Consider the following 23,010-nt stretch of genomic DNA (forward strand, 5'->3'; position numbering starts at 1 on the left):
ACTGCCGCAATAAATTTTGGAAAAAAAATGTTCATGAGGTAAACGCATTGACAAAGTCATCTATTAGCAAAAAACTTCCCCGAAAGATAAATGTTTCCATAAGGATTTAGACATATGTACTAGGAGGAGGCCACCTCTAAACATATATGCAGATCTACAGATGAGGAACTGAACAAAAATGTACATACATATCTGCAAGTTTGAGTTTTTCTGCAATGATATGCATCAAGCGAGGGCCATCATATAATATTAAAGTTACCTTTAAAAGCAAGAGACCTGCTATAATGCATGGAACCCAGCAATCTCTGCATAAAATCCTGTCTCCAATGTCCTTATTATAAGTGACTTTTGACGTCTTTAGTCACCTGTAATAATGAAATGATGTAGCTGTTCAACTGTAATAAGTTATAACACTCGAGTTCTGACGTCACAGTGTCTGCTGCCAGAGCCAGCAGCCTAGGGGAAAGGCAGTTTACAGAGCATAACTGAAGCTCCAGTTTAAACAGCATAATGAAAAGGAAAATGGCTTTTAGATTTTCTGATCTTTTTAAAAAACAAACTGTGAGGAGAGGAAAGGAGATATTTATTGCAACATGTTTAGCTTTTGCACTCTGATGGTAATTACAGAAAAGAATAGACTCACTCTGCCTTTTTTTAGGTCTCGCCTAGCGATGCAGCGAAGCTGCTCGCTAAGCGAGATCTATTGTCGCCGACTTGCTTAGCGAAGTGGGACAGGAGAGGTGCACAAGCTTGTAAAGACATTGGAGACATGAGCTGTGAACGCGCGCTTTTGGAGACATTAGCTGTGAGCGTGTACGGCGGCGTTAGCAGCGTCTCTTATTGCTGAGGGTGCGGGCCGGGGTCTGTGCACGTGGAGCTGCGTGCGCGGCCGCCTCTGGGCCGTAAGTTTCACTTTCGAAAGCCTTTGCCGGGAAATGAAAAGTTAGGGAGGAGGCGGGAGGGAGTGGAGGACACGCCAATGGCTGTCACTGGGTGGCTCCTTGTGCACGGGCTATTTAGTACACACCGCATCTGCGCATGCATGGGAGCCAGAGGCAGGACGCGCAGGCCAGAAGCAGGCAGCAGAGGGCAGAGGGCAGGGCACCCGCCGCAGCGCCGCTCACTCAGTAAGTGTCATGGCTAATTCATGAAGTGTGCTATTAGACTACTTGCAAACCCTTTAAACTTCATATGTTGGGCGTCACGTATGCAGTGTTTAATTATTAATGCTATGCTGTCACTTATAGTGCCGTGTATTCATAGAACTGTGCGTCCCTGATGTCACAATGCCATATATGGACTATAGAGCTGACTACTTCAGACTGTCACAGACTCCAAATGTCTGACTGTCAGTACGCTACCAATATCAGTCTGCCCCACAGAACTGTGCATTACTGATGTCAGTGAAAGCTTTGTGTTCCTGACGTCAGATAGAATGACATATAGAACTGCGTGCTGCAGATAGCCTGCTACATAGAATTGAGCATTAATGAGTCAGAGTGCAAAAGTACAACTTTGTATTCCTGACATCACACTGACATAAAGAACTGTCCTAAGTGCTTTATGTGGACAAGAGCATCACCATGGAAATGTAGGTTAAAGGTAGCAATGTGAACATGCTATCTCCATGTACTGCAGGATAGGTGTGTAGAGTCAGCTATATTTATAAATGGTAAATATTATTCATATCGGTGCTATTATTTAATAGAATAAATAAAAATAACATCTCCCCCTACTAATGAGCCTTCATCTGTGTCCGGCCTGTGAGAATGGAGTCTAATATGTAGCGCACAAAACAAATTCTGTTGTCTCCAAGGTCTCCAGCGCTGCACAGAGATAAATTTCATTTAATGCCAAAGAGAAGTTTAGATGTAATAAGGGAGTGAAAACCAATGCGAAGTAAAACCAAAATGTAACTGTCACCAGGAAACAGGCCGCGTCCGTGCCGTGCACAGTTAATTGAGTCTAAATGACATCTGACCCCGAAGGACAGCTTTGTTATCAGTGACCCGAAGCTGACATCCAGGGGATGTGTTATTGGATGCAAGGTCGCTGACAGGCGAACCTGTCCTGCAGATTTAAGAGAGCAGAGCCAATTCGAAGCACGCGTGGAGGAAGTGGCCTTTCTCGGGGGAGAGGTGTGGCGCAGCGGCCAGAGCGACTGGCTGACTCTGGAGCACTGTCCGATCCCCGGTGCCGCGGCAGCTCAGCCCAGCACCATGCGACTCTGGGCAATAGCTCATTTAATTTCCCCGACTGCCCCCAGCGCCTTGAAACCATAAGGGGTGATATGTTCGCGCTTTACAAATATGGATTATTTCTTGCAGATGTATAAAATGATATTTCTTTATTCTAAAAGGTATAACATATTCACCCACCCTAACTGGCATCCTGGCTGATCTCTCTACAGCTGTCGAACACAACAGAGGTCACACATCACAGTCACTACATCACCTACTCAGCACCGAAAGTTACAGCTGCTTGTTTTGTCTTCCGAGGGATAACGTTTGTTTTTATACTAGTAACCTTATGTTTTATAGCGTTCTTAAGCAGTTGGAGAGGTATGTGTATTTATTTTGTTCACTGCCACTCAGCCAGAAGGGAGGAACCAGGAGAAAACTTCATCTGATGGCTAAAATGCTGGTTTTGTAGGCCCAGTCGTTAGCATTTCTTTGGTACCATTTCTCACTTATCAGCACATGTGGCACTTAAAAAAATCTCTTCCACCTTTAACAAGCATTTGCAATGCAATAGGCCTCGCATTTACGCGAGTTTGAGCTATTGACATTGCAAATAACAATGCCTTATATATTTGTTTTCGTTTTAAAAACATAAATGAAAGATATTGTCATTTACAATGCCAATAGCTTTAACTCGTGTAACTGCGAGACCTATTGCATTGCAAATGTTTGTTTTCAACAGATTCTTAACCACAGAACTTTTTACGTTTGTTTTATGTTAAACTGATTGTAATATCTTTGTGCAGCACATTCTAGCTGCACTTTGGTGTGTTTCATTTCACACTGTATTCAGTTATTTTTCATCCCTGCCAAAAGCACTTCCTCTTTTACATAAAAGAGCAATAAGGAATAAAATTACCCTTGCCATACATTTTAAGGATAAAGCAAGTCACTTCAGAGTTCCATGACCTTATAATGCAATTCTGTTGTCAGCCTTGTTCCTCTAAATGGCTACGGAACTCCTCTGTGATTTGCGATAGTCTTATATGGGATGGCAGGGGGTACTTTTTCACATATATAACTGTATAGACATCTCTGTAAGTGTTTGATATCTCTTTGAATGTACAGCTTCCTATAAATACACAAATGGCGCTACCGGTGAATGCTAACCAAAATACAGGCAGCTGCCTGATAACAGACTTTAAGCGAGGTCTCCAAAAGTGTCAGAGGTCTGGTGGCTATAAGATTTAGAGACTTTTCCTAAAATAAGTTGATCATCTAATGCTCGTACAACTTCTGTCTCTTTCTAAAATCTTAGTCTAGAACCCTTAAATAGACATCTTTAAGGGCAGAAGACTATTCAGTTTTTTTATGTCAGAGAAGATTAAGTGCATCCACAATTGAAATTCCCTTCAAGGCAGATCGCTCATCACTTATACAATCCTCACCCTTCCTTTGCTCCAGGCAATGTTGAGGCGGAGATGCTACACACCTACAGTAAAGTGGACCCCTTGGACAAGCTCATCCTCTGCGTGCGACTTGCCGTACTTGTAGCGGTGACATTGACGGTTCCTGTGGTTTTGTTCCCGGTAAGTTTTGCATAAACAATTGAAGATTTCTTGATACCCCTGTGGAACTGAAGTGTTTCAGCTGCTTCCACATTTTCAGTAAGAGTTACCCCCTCTTTTGGGTATCTCCATTTATCAAACTGTCTTTTTTTAAACTTGTGTCCTAGGCAAGCAATGACTTTGCATATTTCTTTTGAGGCGACTGTGCATCTAACACCTTCTACTTCCCAGGGACACTGCTGACAAAGCATAGCCTCTGCTAAAAGCCAAACATAAAGTATGTGACACATCTTCAATATGTATGGTGTCAAGGGCCTTAGTTAGAATTTGGCGGATGCTAGACATCTGCCAAAAAGAGATGTATGACACAATCATGCATGCGTTTACAACACATACCATTACAATATGGGCAATACAACAAACACGTTGTTACCACGCGTTCCATTACAACGCAATTGTACAACGACTTGCCTTAAAGAAGTGCTGGACTTTCGAAAAATATATAACTCCAGACTGTGCAACAGTAGGGAAGATATTTGTAATGCTTGTAATTTTGTCTCAATAGGACACACTTGGACCCGGCACTTCCAAGAGGAGGCAAATGCACTACTGCACTTTTAAACAACACACGTTATACAGCACTCCCGAAAGACAAGACTATAAAACAAAACCCAGCACTCTCTTAAGGCGAGGCAAGAAGACAAATTCAGGTGCATTTAAAGTGACACACATGTTTATTAATTCAATATTTTAGAAAGGAAGGCAAAATATATCAGTTAATGCAGACTCCCAAATATCAAGTAATTCAAGTGGAACACCAGAATAAAATGCAGCATATATACATGTAGCAAAGAAATTTAGAAATTATGTATATAAAGTAAGGAACACCTCACCGATCGATCATGCAACATCTTTGCCAACTCAAGCTGAAGAAGCCCTTTGACAGCCCAGGAGGGAGTTCGATTGGGACCCAAGTTCCGTCTGTTTCCCAGCAGTACGTCTACTCTGTGAATGAGCTTCCACCTGCACCCCCACCCCCGAAGACCTCCAGCTTTAATACTTTTACTCAATGTGAGCGAAGGTTCTAGAAGCCTTGCCCCCTTTCTTCTGTTGGAAAAAATCAAGCTGACCGTACTGGTCTGTGTCGAGGAACTGGCCAGGCTCCTGTATTTTGACTCCGAGACTGAGCTGTACATTCCTCACATTCCCTGAAAGGTACCAAGCACACATCCCACACAACATGTTCCAGTTCACTCACAATGGAGCCTGTTGCACAAGATGGAATCAGCACAGAAAATGGAGTCAATTATGGCAAATAGAGCCAGTGGTCAATATATCATTCTTAATATCAGTACAATGTTGGATTTAAAATTCAACAACACATTCCCTAATATAAGTCGTTGTAACATCTTGCCTGGTAATGGAACACGTGGTAACAACGCATCCATTGTATTCCCTGTGTTGTAATAGTACTGCGTAGTTCTGACTGCATAGCTCTAGCTGTTTTCCACCAAGAAGTGGTAGATGTACCGTCTGCTGTTATTAGAGTGTTTTGATGTTAACAGCGCTCTAAGAAAGATGAAACATCCGGCACCTTTTTGGTAGATGTCTCACTCCACCCGACTTTAAAAACAGCCCAAAGCCAGCATGTACGTTGGTGCATTGTTCTTCAGGCAATACATATTGGATCAAGTATCTGATTTAATCAGTACTTGTGTAATTTTTCACAGGGGGAGTGCGATGTATGAGACATATTTTCCGTGTAAGATAACTAGGGGTAGTAGTAGCTGGAGATGTTGGGACCTTAGCACGCGCGAAATGACAGATCTGTGTGTAATTCAGAATGCCTTTAAATGCTTGATAGGAAACATAGAGCACAAGAAGATTGACTGTTCTTGGTATCCCTCTAGTCCATGAGCTTCAAATCCATTGCTTTCAATTTTGTTTTTCTATTAATGCCACCAGTGCCTTCCAACCTGATGTCAAACAAAAATATTCTGAAGATGCTATTGAGATGTGGGACATTTGGGGCTTTAGGTTTATGCTGAAGTCAGTCATTGTCAAACAAGTGTGGTCTACATCCACTTTTCCCTTTAAAGAAAAATGAGATAATATTCCAAGCCCAGTTGTACACCGCATGTAAATCTGTAATGGATGTACGTTAAAAACTACTCTTACAGGTATGTAGCATTTTCTTAAAACATGCCTGCATGAAAACCTGCAGCTTATTAAAGACTCATTTTGTTTTAAGGCTTTGGCACACTGCTAGAGCTGCCCTTTGAGAGGATCCTAGTAAATATGGGCCTGTACTCCGTTGAGAGCCAGTCTGCCGCATGGCTGAGCCTCCAAGGACATCGCCCTCTTCTAATAATGACGCTGATGTAGAATTAAGATTGATTTCAAAGAAGAGCCATAAGACGTAAATTTGTCAGTATCCAAACAGATTCAGAAGGGCTGGGAAATGTGTCAAGATTTTACCCGCGGGGCCAAGAATAAAGGACCAGAAGTGTGCTTTATTGTCTGTGCTGAGAATTTTGTATACGATAAGCTTTCTGATAAGAGGCTTGGACAGAAAGTGCCAGAGAGCAGTCCTCACCCTGACTATGCCTCAGCCTGGTCAGCAGCCTCTACCCCGCAACACTGCCAAATTCCCTAATGCATTGAAGCCATAAATTGAACCAAGATCACCTCCCACCCTCACTTAAGTGAATAGTGTGCCCCAGAGTGCCTCGTGGCACGGCTAAGAATGGATGTGTGAAAGTACCAGTCACAGTTTATTCATAACCTCTTTGACCGGACAGTTCTTGAAGTACAAGGTGGTCGGGCCCGAGGATGATGTTGTTAAAGAGAAGGTTGATGACGACACAGATGTCAATGGCACTTCGATAGCTTTTTCTCAGAGCATCACCAAGGAGCTTAGCATGTCTGTCCTGTCGCAAGCTGAAGTTACCAAGTACCAAATTCTCATGAAATAGGCTGCAAGAGCATCCAGAATATCTTTGAAAAGGAGAGTATAAAACATATTTTTTTTACAACCTTTTGTCTGTACTGGCAAATAAATTCTTTATAGTGTCAGGTCTGGGCTGTACCTGTGAAGCGGACCCTCACCTTCTGAAAACCCTTTTCTCAGCACTATTTTATGGGGCCCAGTCAGACAAGAAATGTAAAGCGTCAAACTCTGCCCCCTAAACTCACCAAGCCAAGCCGGGTTGGAGTCTATGATTTTATTGGGGCCAGAAGGAGGCATTCATGTTCGAAGGCAAGAAACAGTGCTCCTGGTGTAGAAATTAATACATCACCTGTCACCATGGTGAGAGCTAAAAGTATTTTGCAGATGATTGAATTATTGGACATGGCTAAAGGCCCTGACTTCTTTGGGGCAGCCAGCAGGAGTTCACAGCCATCACAAAAGACAGAGAATAAGACAAAAAATCAAGTCATTAACAATTCAGTGGATGTTGGTGGAGTAGGATTTTGCAATCAGGCCAGCAAGATCGTCAGAAGACAAGTTGGCTTAAAGCTGGGAATTTTAAACCAGAAATCAAAATGCAGATATTGAATATGCTCTTTAGTGGGTTTGATATTTTTTGGGAAGAAATGAAAAAAGGAATTTCAAGTCATCAAGGAGCATACAGACATGGCTAAGACTATGTCTGTACTGTACCCATCTAGAGTAATAGCTGTCAGAATATCATAGTCAAATATTTTGACCTACAAATATAACGACTACCACTGTGCCATCCAGTTAAGTACATAGAGGTAGGCATAGATTACTATTCTTCACTCCATATCTATGTATCTTGAAGAACTATGTACCCTCAAGGTGCCTAGATATGGAGTTATCATAGTGTATAGTTAATCTGGAGCCTACATTTTTGTTGGTCGTTATTAAGAACTCAGTATTTTGATAGTACACCTAACCACAGTTGGAAATGTTCTACCTCTTGAGGAATCAAGTGAAGAGCCTCTGACACTAACCTTTCCGTCACAAGGACACCAGCAGTACCATCGTACACCTTAATACAGAGAATAGAACTATTAATGCAAGATGTCTAAAACAAAACAACTTTCGTTGGTCCCGGGTTGCTTAATACAGCTGCTGTATACCCTGCAGCACAATTTCTGATAAAGCCAGGTTTTACCACCTCCACGACCAGGAGTGCTCCACATTCAGCTGCTTTGGAGAAGTCTCAGAAGTGGAAAAACGTGGCGGATCCTCCGTTGGATAGCAATGAAACGGAGAGCTCCTCTACCACTTTGCAGACTCCCTCATCTGTGTGCACCCCTTTACCAATAAATGACTAAAAGCTTTTTTATCACCAATACCTTTACCCATACCATACATCCCCCCTCTTTGACAGCCCATCCTTTGTCAAAAGTAGCCAAGACACCCTCATCAGCGACCAATGTCATCCCTTCTCGTGACCCACGCTTGTCAACAGTGCCCTTGACGATGATCTCTATGCCTATTCTGACATCAGAGGACCTCTCAACTTCAACACTGGAGCAGCCCTCACATGTGGGAATACTGCTTGTATGTTCCATTGCCCATTCAATGATGTTTTTTCCCCCTGTATCACATTTAGGTTGTCTTCTCAGCCCCTTTTGCACATCCTGGAAGACGTACTAGTATTTTATACCGCACATCAAAGATGCTTTGTTGAACATAAAAATGGACAGCATGATTCAATTGTATTAGTAATCCGGAGGCATGGATGTTGTCAATTAAAGCAAAGCTCCCCTGGCACAGGGCCAACAAAAGCATTTCACCATCAACAAAAGTCTCACCAGGAAATCCAAGTGATTAGAAGAACCAAGGAATTCAATCACAAGTGTGAGAAGTACCCGAGTCATTGACACGCAGTATTCAGGACTGGACCTCTTTGCAACCGAGGATTAAAATGAGTACCAGTCCTTTACCATCAGGTACAAGCAGCTTGTGGCTCGAGGGGAGACGCTTTTGTTGGTATGGTTTGCTTTGCCTTTTTGTTTGTGGCTTGCCTCTATTTTACCTTGTTAGAAAGGTATGAGCCAAGATGAAGGGGCAACAGTACACCCTCATCCTCATAGCGTCAGTCTGGGTGAGGCATTATTGATAGACTTGCATCGCCTCTCAATTGAAAGATTCAGAGAGACGTATTTTGCATCGCACAACAAAGGAACTACTTATTGTATCAGTTGCATGTTGTCAAGTATAGTCCACTGAGTAGAAATGGCACAGTTCTAATCAGATTCAAGTGTCATCCCATGCATAAATCTAAGATAAAATCATTTTCCTGAAAGAAGGTAGGCTTTCTCACCTCGACATCCTCCCAGCATGTAGGGGGCACTCAGACTTTTCTAGGAAAACAAGGCGATACTCTGAACTAATCCTGGGCTCATACTGTAACAACATCATTTCACATCCACATACAAGTGATTGTGGTGGTGTTCTGTCTAAACCCAACTACCCCTACTTAGGTCTTGCTACACTTGCAGAATTTTAGGAAAACAGTTGGACAATTCATGACATCAGATCAGCAATTTGAGGGGTTTGAACACAAAAAGAGCCAATCAGTATCAAAGCAAACCACTCATGTCACCATTCTAGAGAATGACAAGAGCATACCAAGTCAGGGGCATATTAAAGATGGCCGGTCTTCTGGTTGCGGACACCTGCCGGGCATTGGGTGGAAAAGCTGCCTCATTTTCATTAGCACCATTGTCTCAGTAGAGTGACCAGAAGGAAATATTTAGTAGGACAAACAGTGTTTTGGAACTTGTTCAGATAATGCAAGCTTTACCTCACCGCCCCTTCTTTCCAGTTGCCCTTTTGCTGGCTAGTTTGATTCAAGCTGATAAATCTATGAAACATCCAGTACTGAAGAAGAAAACCTTCCTTACCTGTAACATCAGTTCTCCAGCATTGGTATCTCTCATGAAGTCTAATATTTGAATCATTCTCGTTCCTTGGTGCATTTAGTAGCACATTCCTCATATTAGTAAGGTCTGAACTTCAGCCAATGAAGTAATTGCACTACACTCCTTCGAAGGGCCGCACAAGTTCTGTCTTCAAAGCTCTGGGGTGTTAAGACTATATATAAACGGACGGCAGAAGATGAGGGTGGTGGTCACATTTGACTATATAAAATATACCAGTGCAGGAAAACTGTTGTTATTATTCTATTTATTATTATTTATTCAAGAGTTTTATATAGTTTTATATAGCGCTGGCTAGACCCGGAGGTATCAGAGCGCTTTACATGAGGTTGCACAAAAATTACAATTACAGGATTACATCAGTTCTAATTTACATCAGTTGCTAGACAAACAATTGCAAGAGACATATAAGACGAGATAATTGAAGTGTAGGGGGGAAGGGTAAAGGGATAGGAGGCAGATACGGCAGGGAGACGAAAGGAAAGTCTGTCCAAAGTCCGGCTGGGTAGGTGACGGTCGAGGGGAAGTCCCAAAACCCATCTCCTCTATAGCTATTAGGTAGCTCCTCTGGGCATTGGCCAAATAGCTCGGTTTCAATGGGAAAAACAATTAAAGGAACAAGGAGGGCAAAAAAAATGGAGCGTAAAGGGGAGGGGGCATGGAAGGAGAGAAAGGGGGGATAGGGGAAGAGACAACAGGGAGAGACGAAATGAGGCCTGTCTAACGGCCGACTGGGTAGATGACGACCAAGGAGGGAGTCCACGGTCCATCTCCCCTATAGCTAAACCAGGTAGCTCCATCGGGCATTCGACAAAATAGTTCAGTCTCAACATATAACTTATTATTACCCTCTCTGCTCTGACAGTCCCACAATCCTGAGGCATCTCACTTTTGAAAGAGGCCTGTTGAGGCCTACATTCTACAGTTTCTTTCGGATGTATTCATTCTGAATCATCTCAGAGTGTTATGGGAAGAAGTCTATTATTTTTCTGTACATTCTGTTTCTGACGAGAATATATTCTCTGGTGAATTCCCTTTTGTTCCCCTGTGTTCTATAATGGAGATGTTCAGGTGGTAGGTCATGTGCTCTTGTCTTCTACAAAAGTGGCAAGTTAGCCAGGTGGTGACTTGGAAAACAATTACTTCATGAAAAGATGGGAATTGATATTATCTTCCACCACTCAAGCCAAAATAGCAGGAGATGGCGCTTAACTAAAGTTTTCACCAGAGCAATAGCTCACTGTGCACGAGGGTCAGGGTTAGGAGCAGAAGTTCACAATCCATGAATACACCAGTCTCCACGAGTAATGGCTGCAGGTACTTAATTAGGTGGAAATGTTACAGTGTTCAAAAGAAAGTGACTTTATGAGCGCTCAGTCTTGTAGTACCGGTACCTTATAAGATATTCCATCCAAGCACAGGAGTATGGAGATGGGGCACTATTTATTGTAGAACAATAGTCACTAAACCGATAACTAGAAGTTGTTGCAATGATGAGCGGTTTGCAGTATGCAGTGCTGTTTTCAGTTCACTGTGCTATGGATTTGTAACAGGCAGAGGTGTCAAAGATGACTTGGGATTAGGTGTGGATGAAGGTGGTGCCCTTTTATTAGAGGAACAACATTGATTGGTTGGAGTAATAAAGGTCTGTCTTTCTTCTCTGTCAGATCCGGCGGGCGATCCAGCAGCTTATCTTTCCAGGGAAGACTTTCCACTGGGCGAGACACACCGCCATTGCCATTGTCCTACTTATCCTCGTGAACCTGCTTGTGATCTTTGTACCCAACATCCGTGACATCTTTGGGATCATTGGTAAGCCTGTCCGGCACATGACCTCAGCCATACAAGATGTCAATTCTGAGTCTCTTCCCTTCGTCACCTCTGCGTGAATGAGCCTTTCTCCAGCGTAGGGATGCGGGCTGGTCATGCGTTGAAAGCCACCTATTCCCAGCTAGTCTCTTGCATTTGATCCTCTACTTCTCTTTGCCTCAATAACATGTGGTCTCTTTCGTCCTTATTTCACAGGAGCGACATCAGCACCAAGTCTGATCTTCATCCTTCCAAGCATTTTCTACATCCGCATTGTTCCCAATGAGAAGGAGCCGCTGAGATCCCGCCCCAAAATACAGGTGTGTGCAGTCTCTGCCAATTAGAATCACTAGGGAAACAAAGAAAAGGTGAAGACGAATGTGAACCCTAGGTCTCCTTTACGGGAGGTGTTTGGAGAGCAGTGGTGGCTTGACAAACATTTCCCATTGGATATCCCTTAATGAGATAGTTAAGTTCCCCATCATGATTTTCTGTCCTTCAATAATCATTAACATTAAAATATGGGATAATATAACACATTTAAGACATTAAATTGCCCAATTTTAAAGTCAATTTCTTTAGGAAAAGTGTATTTTCTATTTGTAGGATGTGTAGGATGTTGTGTTGACGGTTGATGATAAGTTTGTTCGCTAAGGATGGTGGATGTGACATGAAATAGGTTATGCATTTGCATGATGTCGGTTGTGTTGAGGTATGATGGTGGGTGTGTTGCTGTCCTACGGTTGTGTGGAAATATTGTGGATGTGTTGGCCTATGCTATGTTTGTGGTGACTTTTGATGGTAGGTATGTGGACATCTGATGTTGCTTGTGTAAACGTATGATGGTGGATATGTTGGCCTCTGATGGTGTGTTTGTGTTCTTGTGTGTGAGCGTATGATGATGGATGCTCTGGCGTATGATTGTTGGCGTTAGCATAATCACACTCCTTGTCAGTCATTTTTTTTTAAACTGCGCAGACTTGGGATGTTTGCCTGTCAAGATATCTATAACTCTTTAATGTGAAACTACAGAAAGACCACTGATCAGTTTTATTCCAAATATAAAAACCTTGCCCTAGAGATTAAAATGTTAAATTACTTTTGTGACCCTCAGGACCCCTTTAGCTCTGCCCTTCTAGACCAATTTTCATAAGACTTTAAATTATTGAGCAGGACTGAGCTGGGATTTATTTAGGAAAGTTTAATGTGATTTTTTAAATTACTTTAAACTATTACCAAATCAAAAATGGTTTGCATATGGAAAGAGCAATCCCAAACAAAACTGCAGAATGGCTGTTGTGACCTCTAAATCAAGGTGTATCCAAAACCTATTGGATATAAGATGAAGCCATGTTTACTAAATTTTTTGTTATTTTCTTATTGAAAATAGTATTGAATTAAATGTAACTCATTGTGCTTATAGTCTGACAGAGATCAAAATGTCACTGTCCTTTTGAGACAGCCAGAGTGATCTACAGCCCTGGAATGCAGCACAGAGGCAGTCGCCCCTCAGTTATTTTATTAATTTTGTCTGAGAATGAGTGTTTGAACACATCCAATTATCTATTTTGTTTTAATGAGATTTTTTTTCTGAAGTTATTTTTGTTTCACACTTTTTGATTTATCTTTTCTTTCTTTAACAATCTTTTGTGAAATGTAAGTCTTCTTTCCCTTCAATTTTTTGCAAACTGTGGATACCTCCTCTTCCGAGGAATTCAGCCAATGAGTAGGTCAGTGGTAAATTCTTCTACTGGCTCTGTTTACAGTCTTCTGTAATTTAAACATTGTGCTTTTTCGTTGAGGCTGACTCAGACTAGTAAGACCGTGTCAGTTACAGATCATTTTTTTGCGTTCAAAGTCCCTTCAGGACCACTAAGAGTGTAGCAATCGGAACATTCATCAGGTTTATTGTTGCACGTCCCCTATGACCAGTCTAGATCTGTCCCATCTCCAGATCTGTCCTATCTCCTGCTCTTCAATACTGAGGGCCTCATTTAGAATGTGCCTGCTCGGAAGCTGATCTTCCTTTGTTTCGGCGCCCCCGCCATGCCACCGCAGCCTTGGCCGCCAAATGTTAACTTGTATTCTCTCATAGATTCAATTTTTTCCACTGAAATGCATTCTGCATGCTTGGCGTGAGCTGCTTCGGGGGTAAAATGCAGCTTCACAGGTACATTTGTCTATCACTGAATGGTGGGTCTGTTATCAATTATATATTACACCTGAAGATAGACCCAAGCAGGGATCTATCCGAAGTAAAAAGAAAATAGCCAGCATTGCTCATGCGCAAGGAGTTTTCTCCCAGCACCTCATAATTTGAGGACTTCTTGTCCCACCTTAGTGGTGCTGGACGGAAAGGACCAGATTTTTTCTGCTATCAGGTGAGCCGATCGGGGGTTCCTGATGGCAGATCCAGTGCCAAAACTGCCATTAGGACCTTTGCTATCCCATGCACTCTGAATGTGGCAGAGGAAGAAAGTGGAGGTCTTCATCTATTTTAGGGTGGTTTAGAATTCCTTAACCTCCCACTTCTCTGTATCCCTCAAATCTGAATTACATGGTTGAAAAGGATATGGAATTTATGTTACTTTGACTGCATTTACATTTTTATGCACATTACAGTCATGCCCTTTTCTGACAAAACTTACTTTGATTTTGCATGGATTTTAATTGCTTCATCTCCTTGCATGGGGAAATGTCCTCTACTTTGTGCAGCAGTCATTCACCCTTCCTGGGCCTTGTGCATGTATGTTTAAAACGTCAGAAATGGAATACTGTGCTAGTAGTTGGGGCTGTTAAGGGGAGACTTGGGTCTAGCTATATAAGGTAAAACAGTGGGACGATGAGAGCCAGGAGTGACCCTGAGCTACGGAACACACCAATATACATCAATGTATGTTCTTTACTTTGCCTTGTAATCATACCCCCCCCCCACGCCAATGCCACAGTCTTCTAGTTTTTGTTTCTGATTTTGGTTGTTGCGCTTAATGGTGGGAGTGGTCTCTCGGGGCAATTTAGAGATGACATCTAATAAGACAGTGGTACAACTTGCATTATTCACCTGTGTTCTCCTCCCTTCCCTATGTGTCTTACAGGCTGCTGTGTTTGCGGCCCTGGGCTTCATCTTCATGATCATGAGCCTGAGCTTCATCATCGTGGACTGGGTGACGACGGGCAAAAGCAGCGGCGGAGGGCACTAACACATAGCCCTATCTGCCCCTGCCCTGGCCTCTTCCGTCTTCCTCCCAGCAGTGACTGAGTGACTCGTACAAACTACACGCCTTCTTTGCCCCTGTGGGAGCACAATCAATGAGCCTGTCAGCGACCACCAGGCAAGAACTTCACACGCCTCTGCTCTCCGTCATCTCCAAAACTGGCGGAAGCTGCTGTCGGACCCGTGTCCTCTCCGTGCGTGGACACAGGTCCCTGGTTTCAACCCTCCACGCAAAGCCAAAATGCGAAAAAATAACCTGCTGCATACAGCCTCTCTGTTACTACTTGAAAGCCATCTCGCAGATCAACCATCTATTCCAAAAACACCAAGAGAACCAGCGGTGTGATGCCCGCCCGATGCTCAAGGCTACATCTTCTATCCAACTTCGACCCAGAAGAGTGGCCATTTAAGTTATTGATTTCATTGAATGCAAAATGGTACCGCTGGGGCTGCTTCTTACATTTCTTGCAAGGTCAATGGGGCAAAAGGGTGGGGATGTGCCTACCATGACCTCCATCAAAGGGAAAACGATGCTGTTTTTGTCTTGCATAAGTCCTTCTTTTTTGGGTTCAGGTCAGACAGACAAACCAATAGGAAGACGCCTGCTTCCAAATGCATGCTACAAGCTTTCAGTTCTGCACTAGACACACAGAACTCCATCTGCGTGCAGACAGGATGGCTGCCAGGGAGCTTCTTTTCCATCTGCTTGCCTCATCTAAGTTTATCCTCTTATTCCACAGCTTTTTCCGTCCATACATGTGTTACCAGGTGTGTTGCTATCATTATTGCTGCAGGTGCAGTGGCAAAGGGACCAGGATCAAAGGTCCCACTGCACCCTAGTATTGTCTACCCTACATGGATCTGGGGGGAGAGGATGTTTTTATTGCTTGCATCAGGGTCCATGGCATCCTTGCTATGCTAATGCTTGTTTACTTGACTGAGCCACAGTAACCCCACAGGCTGAAACTGCATTTAGTGACTCCTAATTGTCTTTGTTTGTGTGATAGAGAAGGCTCCATCATGCTATACAATATCTTTCCTAGTTTTTTTTATTTTCCCTAACCGGTGTAAGACCCCTTTAAAATGGATTGTACATGAGTCATTTTTTTGTATAAATGTATCTGTGTCAACCATGGGAGCTTAGAAAAAAAATCGGTTTTTGCTGCAGTTCTCCAAAACATAGTTTTTCAACACTTCAATCATATACCCCAGGTATATCGGGAAACATGTGACAGCGTCTAGGTGAGGCAAGCTCTGCTGCCAGCAACAGAGTTAAAGAAAATATATGTAGTGATCAAAAAAACACATCGCCCCTACTGGTCTGTCCGTTGAGCGGATGTCATCTTCTATCCTTTCTCAAGCAGATTGTTCATTCTCCTCCTTTGTTCTCGGTGCGCTGGATGATCCAGTCCCTGTTGAACCAGACATTTTGCGGTTTGAGTATCTGCGTTGCCACACTCTGCCACTACCTCTCCAGGCTTGGAATTTGTTTTGCTTATGAACACTGGGCCATAGTTTGCTGTGGTCTCTCTGTTTACTCAAGAACCAGGATCTTTGGTGTCAATAGAATAACCAGATCTCTGGCATAGCCTTAAACTCATTGGGTCTTCTTAATAACTTTAGGATTTCTTAATTTGTCTAAGGACTTTCTTTCAGTACCTCAATTATCACCCTTAAAGCACTCAACGTATCGTGAGCCTTCTTTTAAAATCATGTGCCTCCAGAACCTTTGTGAGATGTCCTCAAAGAGGCTTGATTTAGCCCACTGCTGCTTTTAACAAGTCAAGAAACCGCCTGGTAGCCCAGTACTTCCAACTGAGTATTGGCCAGTGCTTAGTACTAGTTAGGGAGATGGAATGAACTGCAGGCCAGGAGACGTGCCGTATCACTACCAGAGGTAGCAGAGCTCTTGCTCATGGGCTAGCTAGGGAAATCCTGGACAACTTCTGTAAAGACTCTGTTGTAAGAATTTATGCAGACTTCAGGTTCGAAACAGGTCATTCTAGCTGCTTGAACCAACATGGGCAACTCCAGTGAAAAAGACAACTACCTCTAACCAGCAAAATGTTTGTGAGTTTTTTTTACATTGGGAACCAATTAACAACATTCTTAGAGCAATGTCTTTATCAAGTGTTTTAGATTAGGAAACAAAAGTACACTGAGAGAGACTGTTAATTTTATAATCTGTATAACTCCTCTTGGACCGCAAGACGAGTTCTGAGCTGCCACGACTGTACCACAGGACTCAATATATGTCCAAAGAGGAGGTAGGAGATATCATGGTGGAGAGGATTCTAATCACACAGAAGAAGAACCAGTTGTGCGGTATTATGTGCCTACTGCATGTAAGGAGGTTGATGAGAGAAACACATAGACAGAATGGAGTGTTTGCCTACAAATAGGAAACATTTCCTTTCAGGTATCCAGAGAGGTGCTTCTGGCAACTGTGAAATAAGACAAAAAAACGTAACTTTTGCCATTCAATGTCTACCTCACCAATTCTCTGACTGGCCTCGGTTGTTCCTTTGAAAGGTTCATCGGTGAAGCTAATGAGAGTGCTTGGAAAGAGGCGTGTGAGTAGAGCAATGAAGTTGTGCTATGAACAAGGATCAAGAGGATACTAAACTAAGGCAGAAGCAGTGTCCGCAAGTCTGAGTCCTGGTTGCTACGAGTATCAGTTCTTCAGGGCCACTCTAAAGGGACTGTTCTCAGAGCTGGATGAGGGGTCCCTTAAATGTATTGGTTAGTATTACTAACCTTGATTACCTCTGAGTGTATTGTCACAAAGGTTTGTGAGACAAGTGAATCTGTACATTCACAAAGCCCAGGTTTCGCAGAAAATTGAAGTTACTTGGTGTTGCCATAAAATTAATCCAAAAAGCATTATTTGTCAAAATTTGATCCAAAATAATTGCTTAACTTTAAAGTGAGTGAGGATTCTATGACTAGTGATATTAAACCTAGTGGGGCGAAGAAACGCTCAAGTTTTACATTTCTCATTACCCTACTCGGGAGGAGGCTTTTGTACTGCTTCCCCTAGGTGTAACGTTGATCAATGGCTCAGAGTACTTCATTGCGGCCCTCTGCTTCATCTCTCAACCAGTTGTTGGGAAGCTATGTTTCCTTTTAGTCTGGCAATTAGTAAATAACTCAGCAACTCAGACTGTGACGTGAGTCTCACGACTCGAGTATAGAACCATTGTGCTGTACAGTGTGCTAATCACGGAGACCTTGAGTCTTAGATTCAAGTGGTAATGGCATTTAAAGCTCCGCGGAGTACCTTGCCATGTTACCTGTACTCTGGATTGCTGTATCACAATCTGATTCCTGCTCCTACAGGTCATCTGCAGGTGTTTAGTACGCCGGGCTAAGACTATGAAATCAGACGTTGGACAGGCATATGAATAGGGTACAGAGGTGCACCATTTTCTCTGAACACCTGAGATGCTCCCTGAGTCTTGTATTCTTCAGATCCCATCACAACATATTATTTCTGTTGTGGCTTCTCTTTGATTGAGTGTTGATTTATTTTTGCACCCTGTAAATCATACCAAGGCTGCCTTGGGTACTTTTTTATGAGAGAAGAAATGAATTTCCAGAACAGAGAAGATTCTGTTTCTGGACTTTTCTTCTTTTATATAAAACCCTCTAAAGCTATTTTGCCAAAACATTACGCATAATGTTTACCATTTTATAGAAAAAGTACAGTTTAAGGTCCAGCTTCCCCTGAGACGGTTGTCAGTACGGTTTATACTCTGCTGTACATGGTCCATGTGCAGTTCATGCCAGTTCTGCCGATGTTGATATTTTACGGCATTCTCCCTGGGATGGAAGTTGGGAGCGCGAACCAACATGACGTTGTTGCTATTCACCCAAAGGACTGAAAAGTCTCCCCACACTCCCCTTTCCCATCAGATCCTTCACTCATATCTGGTGGGAAGTTTTTCATGATGCATTAATGCACAGAATATTGTAATGTGCCAAATTGCTGCTTTGCCAGATTGCTTCCTCAGGGCTTGTGACTTCTTTTAACTGTGGGATATACTTTGTTGATGGAGTTTGAAATCCCTCATCCAAATGGATAGTGTGGGTTTTTAAAGGACATTGCACAGGCCATTCTCCACTAGTCTGCTGCCAGTGCCGGGAGGAGCCTGCTCGGCACAACTGAGCCTTCGTCTCTGCAGCCTCTGATCTGGGTGTACATCTAGGTCTTATACATATGTTCAAACTCATATAAATGTCACACATACACAAAGAGACACATCTCTGAGTCACTCTACTGTCCAATGTAGTGCTGTGATGTGTGTTGTCCACCTGTCCTGCTTTGCCATGTGCTCACACATTTTCCTTTCACACCCCTGTCCTACAGACTTTGCCTTTTAAAATCTTTTAGTTTTGAGGCCTCTCAGCAAATGATATTGCTATTGTTCTAGAATGCTGCTGCTACCTGCTTTTTCTGAACCTCAATTTAGGGTGAGCATGCTTGGACAGCCTTGATGTGTCCTTCAGCTCTCCATCAGCACCTGTACATTGTTGGCCCGTGACCTCAAGGTGTTTTACTAGCCCTATAAATGGGTTTCATCAAACGATACCTTTCAGACCATCCTTGTGATCTCTTATTTCAACAAGTCTTCCATGGCTGGTCAAGCTTTCTCCTCTTTTGCCTTGGCTACGAGGGTGGAGTTGTTGGGTATGAATGGTGGACCCTGAACACCCCAGCTCTTTGCTCCTTTCACCAAACTCACAGCTACTCATCTGTCCTGCAACACACCTCCCAGTTTCTCTCTACCATGCAAACACCCATGCAGATTAAGACATGCAGAAATAACTTACCAAATGAATCAATGCTACATACACCAAAGGGCCTACCAGTCCCGCGAGGTACAGGTTGAGGATGCCTTGGGCACTCGTTCCACAAAGTATCTCAGAGCCAAAAAAATGTTGAAACTTGAAAAAGAAAACGACACCAAACGAAGAGAAAAGGTGTTCAAGAAAACAATAAATATTTGTGGGTATGTATTATTATGGTGTGGGGACACCAAAGAACTATTTTTGTAGTAGTTCAAGTGAAATAAAAAAACCTTTGTGAAATAAAAGTTGTGATTTTTTGAAAAGTTGAAGCTTATTGGATACATTTGTTTTTTCAGCCTGGAAGTGTTTGTTCATGTTTGGTGATGGAAGTGCCCTCCTAGGTTTATAATTCCATTCTCTCTGTGCTGTTAGAATCTAACACCAGTTCACAAATCAATCTGACGTCGATGCAGAAGACCACAGCTGGTTTGCTTGAAATGAGGAAGACTTAATTTGCACCTGAAATAAGCCTGGGTTAGCAATATTTGTGTCTCCCCAGGGGATCGCCATTGTTGCCCCTAAGCATTGAATACTTATGGTGGAAATTGGTCCCCCTTATTTCAAGCAAAATAGGTGCTGTCTACTGAATGCTTTGATATATATATATATATATATATATATATATATATATATATATATATATATATATATATATATATATATATCCGTTTTTTCACTGAAAAAAAACACAGACTGCAGGTTTATAGTTAGGTGTTAAAATAATACACATACTGTGCTAAGTATAACTTGAACTTCATATGACCTTTCATATTATATCGCACATGACGTTATATGACAGCATTGGTAACATCTCAAATTATATTATTGAGGACATCATTGATGGCATTGCTGATGACATCATCCAAGCATCTGCTGCTCTAATAATTCAAAAAAATCACTTGATCATGGTAAAAAACACAAAGTAGGTAGTAAAGGACCCATAATCATATACAACATGGATTAACTTTATGTAGATGTTTACATGTACGAAATAGAAACAGTAGTAGTACTGAAATGAATCCTGATTCAGTACGGTAGAAGTTAAATAGTGCACACTTTAGCTACCAGTGATGATTTAAGTGCAAGCAAATCTTCATTTAAAAAGGGAGAGACCAGGTTCAACTAGTGTGAGTTATAGACGTATTTTTCAAATAGGTTGTGAGTTAGTTCAAAGTCCTATTGCTAAAATTTGCGAAAAACTAAGGGTTCGAGGCATGTGAGCTGTAGATCACATTCTTTGCATACACCGGCCATCTAGTGTTGGGTCCGGATGTTTGCGAGTCTTTTTTCTTCGAAGAAGTCTTTCCAGTCACGAGGTAGGTGAGTCCTCCTTTCGGTGATAGTGCGCATGGGCATCGACTCCATTGTTCAATTGTGTTTTTTCTGCCATCAGGTTCGGACGTGTATTGCTGCGCTCTGGTTCATGAATGAATGAATTCAGATTTCTAGAGCGCAGGTAGCTGCCCTGAGGCGTCCAAGCGCTGAGCATACCAACTGAAGTTCGAGTTAGGAGAAGGCAGATTCAGCGTCATAGTTATGTGGTAAACAGGAGGGTTTTCAACTGTTTGTGGAAGGAGAGAATATCGGGGTTAGATCTGAGATGCTGAGGCAGGGCGTTCCACCTCTTAGCCACATTGTAGGAGAAGGAACGGCCTCCGGACCTTGATTTCTTTATTTGCGGCACCCTGGCTAGATTTGCGGAAGTGGAGCGCAGCTGTCTTGTGGGGAGGTAGGGTGTGATGAGAGGGAGATTGATTACCGGGCCTAGAGACCAAAAAGTCTGGTGTGCGATACAGAGTGATTTGAAGTATACTCTTTCCTTTACGGGGAGCCAGTGCAGTTTCCTTAGTCCGGGCTTTACTGAGGATCTGCGGGGGATTTGTAAAAGCGTTCTGGCTGCGCAGTTCTGTATTAGTTGCAGTTTGCATAAGGTGAAGTCAGGGGCTCCGAGATACAGGGCATTTCCATAGTCCAACCTCGATTGGATCAGGGCCAGAACCACAGTTTTTCTTGCTTCAAAGGGGAGTAGAGGCAGGATCTTCCTGATGACTCTCAGGATACCGAAACATGTGGCAGAGAGTTTAGTTGCCTGTTGGTCGAAGGACAGGGACCTGTCGAGCTAGACACCAAGGCTCTTAATGGCGTCTCTGGGAGCTGGGGCAGGACCTAAGCTGGGGGGCCAGAGAGTGTCTATGGTAGATGGTACGGTGTGACCCAGGAGCATGAGCTCGGTCTTGTCAAAGCCGTTCTTTGGGTTCCCCTCGGTGGCAATCCACTCCACCCGCATCGGTATTGTTTCAAACACGTATCCCACTTCTCTGCGTTTCATATCCGTCGCAGAAAACCTCTATTTCGATCAAAGATCTTGGACAGGCTGTCCGGCCTAACCACGTCGGCCCACTTTGCAGTAGATGTAACGGACTCCATTCAAATTCTGCTCTCAGTGACGCGCCAAGTATATGCTTACCGACTTGCACGAAGTGTGCAACTTTGACTCGAGCACAATGAACAGGCTTGCGACACGCGCAAATCGGCAAATACATGCCGGACATCTTCGAGGTTGAAGTCCGAGCACGAATTTGACACTCACAGAGCCGAGGAAGAGCAAGAGGAACTTGTCTCCATTACAGAATCGGACTCCGAGTTAGAAGAAGACTTGCCACAAGGTCAACGTACCATGAGTACCGAACACCCCTTAACCCAAACTCAGCCGAAACAAAAGGCTGCGGTCCCACACCCGCCTTCGGCCACGGTCAGCACCGCCTAGATGTTTCCGACGTCGTCCCTCCGGCATTGCACCGAAACACGTCTCTAAGCCTTCCAGCTCGGAATCGAGTCGGACACAGTCTGGCACCAAGCCGAAACCATCAGGCTCAAAGCAGAAAACTGCCTTGGAGCCGAAATCGTTAACACCGAAAACAAAGCTTCCTTCGTCACCGAAACCTCCAGCGCCAAAAAGTGATTCTACCCCAGCACCGAAATACTCAGCGCCAAAACCTTAAACTATTCCTCCGGAGCTGCAGAATCCGATTTTCGACGCCCAACACCCAAATCGGACCCAAAACAATAGGAACCTTATATAAATCCAGATACAGGACGTGTTCTTACTAAGTCACCACAGAAACGCAAACCTGATTCAGAGGACGCACCTTCCTTTATTACTTTCACGTGGAAGAATGTGGGTACTAACCCTTTCCCTCCTCCTCTTTTACCACTTTCCCCTACACCAACCTCTGTACCTTTGCATCATTTGCTGATCACACCAACTAACTCTCCATCACCACCACCTGACGTTGATGATGATGGAGGTAGGGGGACAATCTTTTACCAATAGACCCCTAGAAGGATTATCACACAGATTCACCCACAGATAATGGCCCAGATCTGTACGTACCCTGCAAAGACTTCCCCTCTTGACGACAATGTAGGAGATCTAGAATTACTTGCTAGAGCTGTAGAATATCATGGG

General features: G+C 43.1%; 1 protein-coding gene across 4 annotated transcripts in view; it reads left to right on the forward strand.

The window, feature by feature from the left end:
- Nucleotides 1-19,786, forward strand: part of SLC38A5 (solute carrier family 38 member 5) — a 418,440-nt gene extending 398,654 nt beyond the window's left edge. For all 4 annotated transcript variants that reach the window (XM_086940341.1, XM_086940342.1, XM_086940343.1 and 1 more), the window contains 4 exons: nucleotides 3,645-3,769; nucleotides 11,335-11,479; nucleotides 11,693-11,796; nucleotides 14,572-19,786. In XM_086940341.1, the coding sequence (XP_086796467.1) occupies nucleotides 3,645-3,769; nucleotides 11,335-11,479; nucleotides 11,693-11,796; nucleotides 14,572-14,676 (479 nt within the window). In that variant the 3' untranslated portion in view covers nucleotides 14,677-19,786. The remainder of the gene's footprint in view (nucleotides 1-3,644; nucleotides 3,770-11,334; nucleotides 11,480-11,692; nucleotides 11,797-14,571) is intronic.
- The last annotated feature ends 3,224 nt before the right edge of the window (nucleotides 19,787-23,010 follow it).

The sequence above is a fragment of the Lissotriton vulgaris genome, chromosome 10 (genome assembly GCF_964263255.1).
Source record: "Lissotriton vulgaris chromosome 10, aLisVul1.2, whole genome shotgun sequence".
In the NCBI taxonomy this organism is placed as follows: domain Eukaryota; kingdom Metazoa; phylum Chordata; class Amphibia; order Caudata; family Salamandridae; genus Lissotriton; species Lissotriton vulgaris.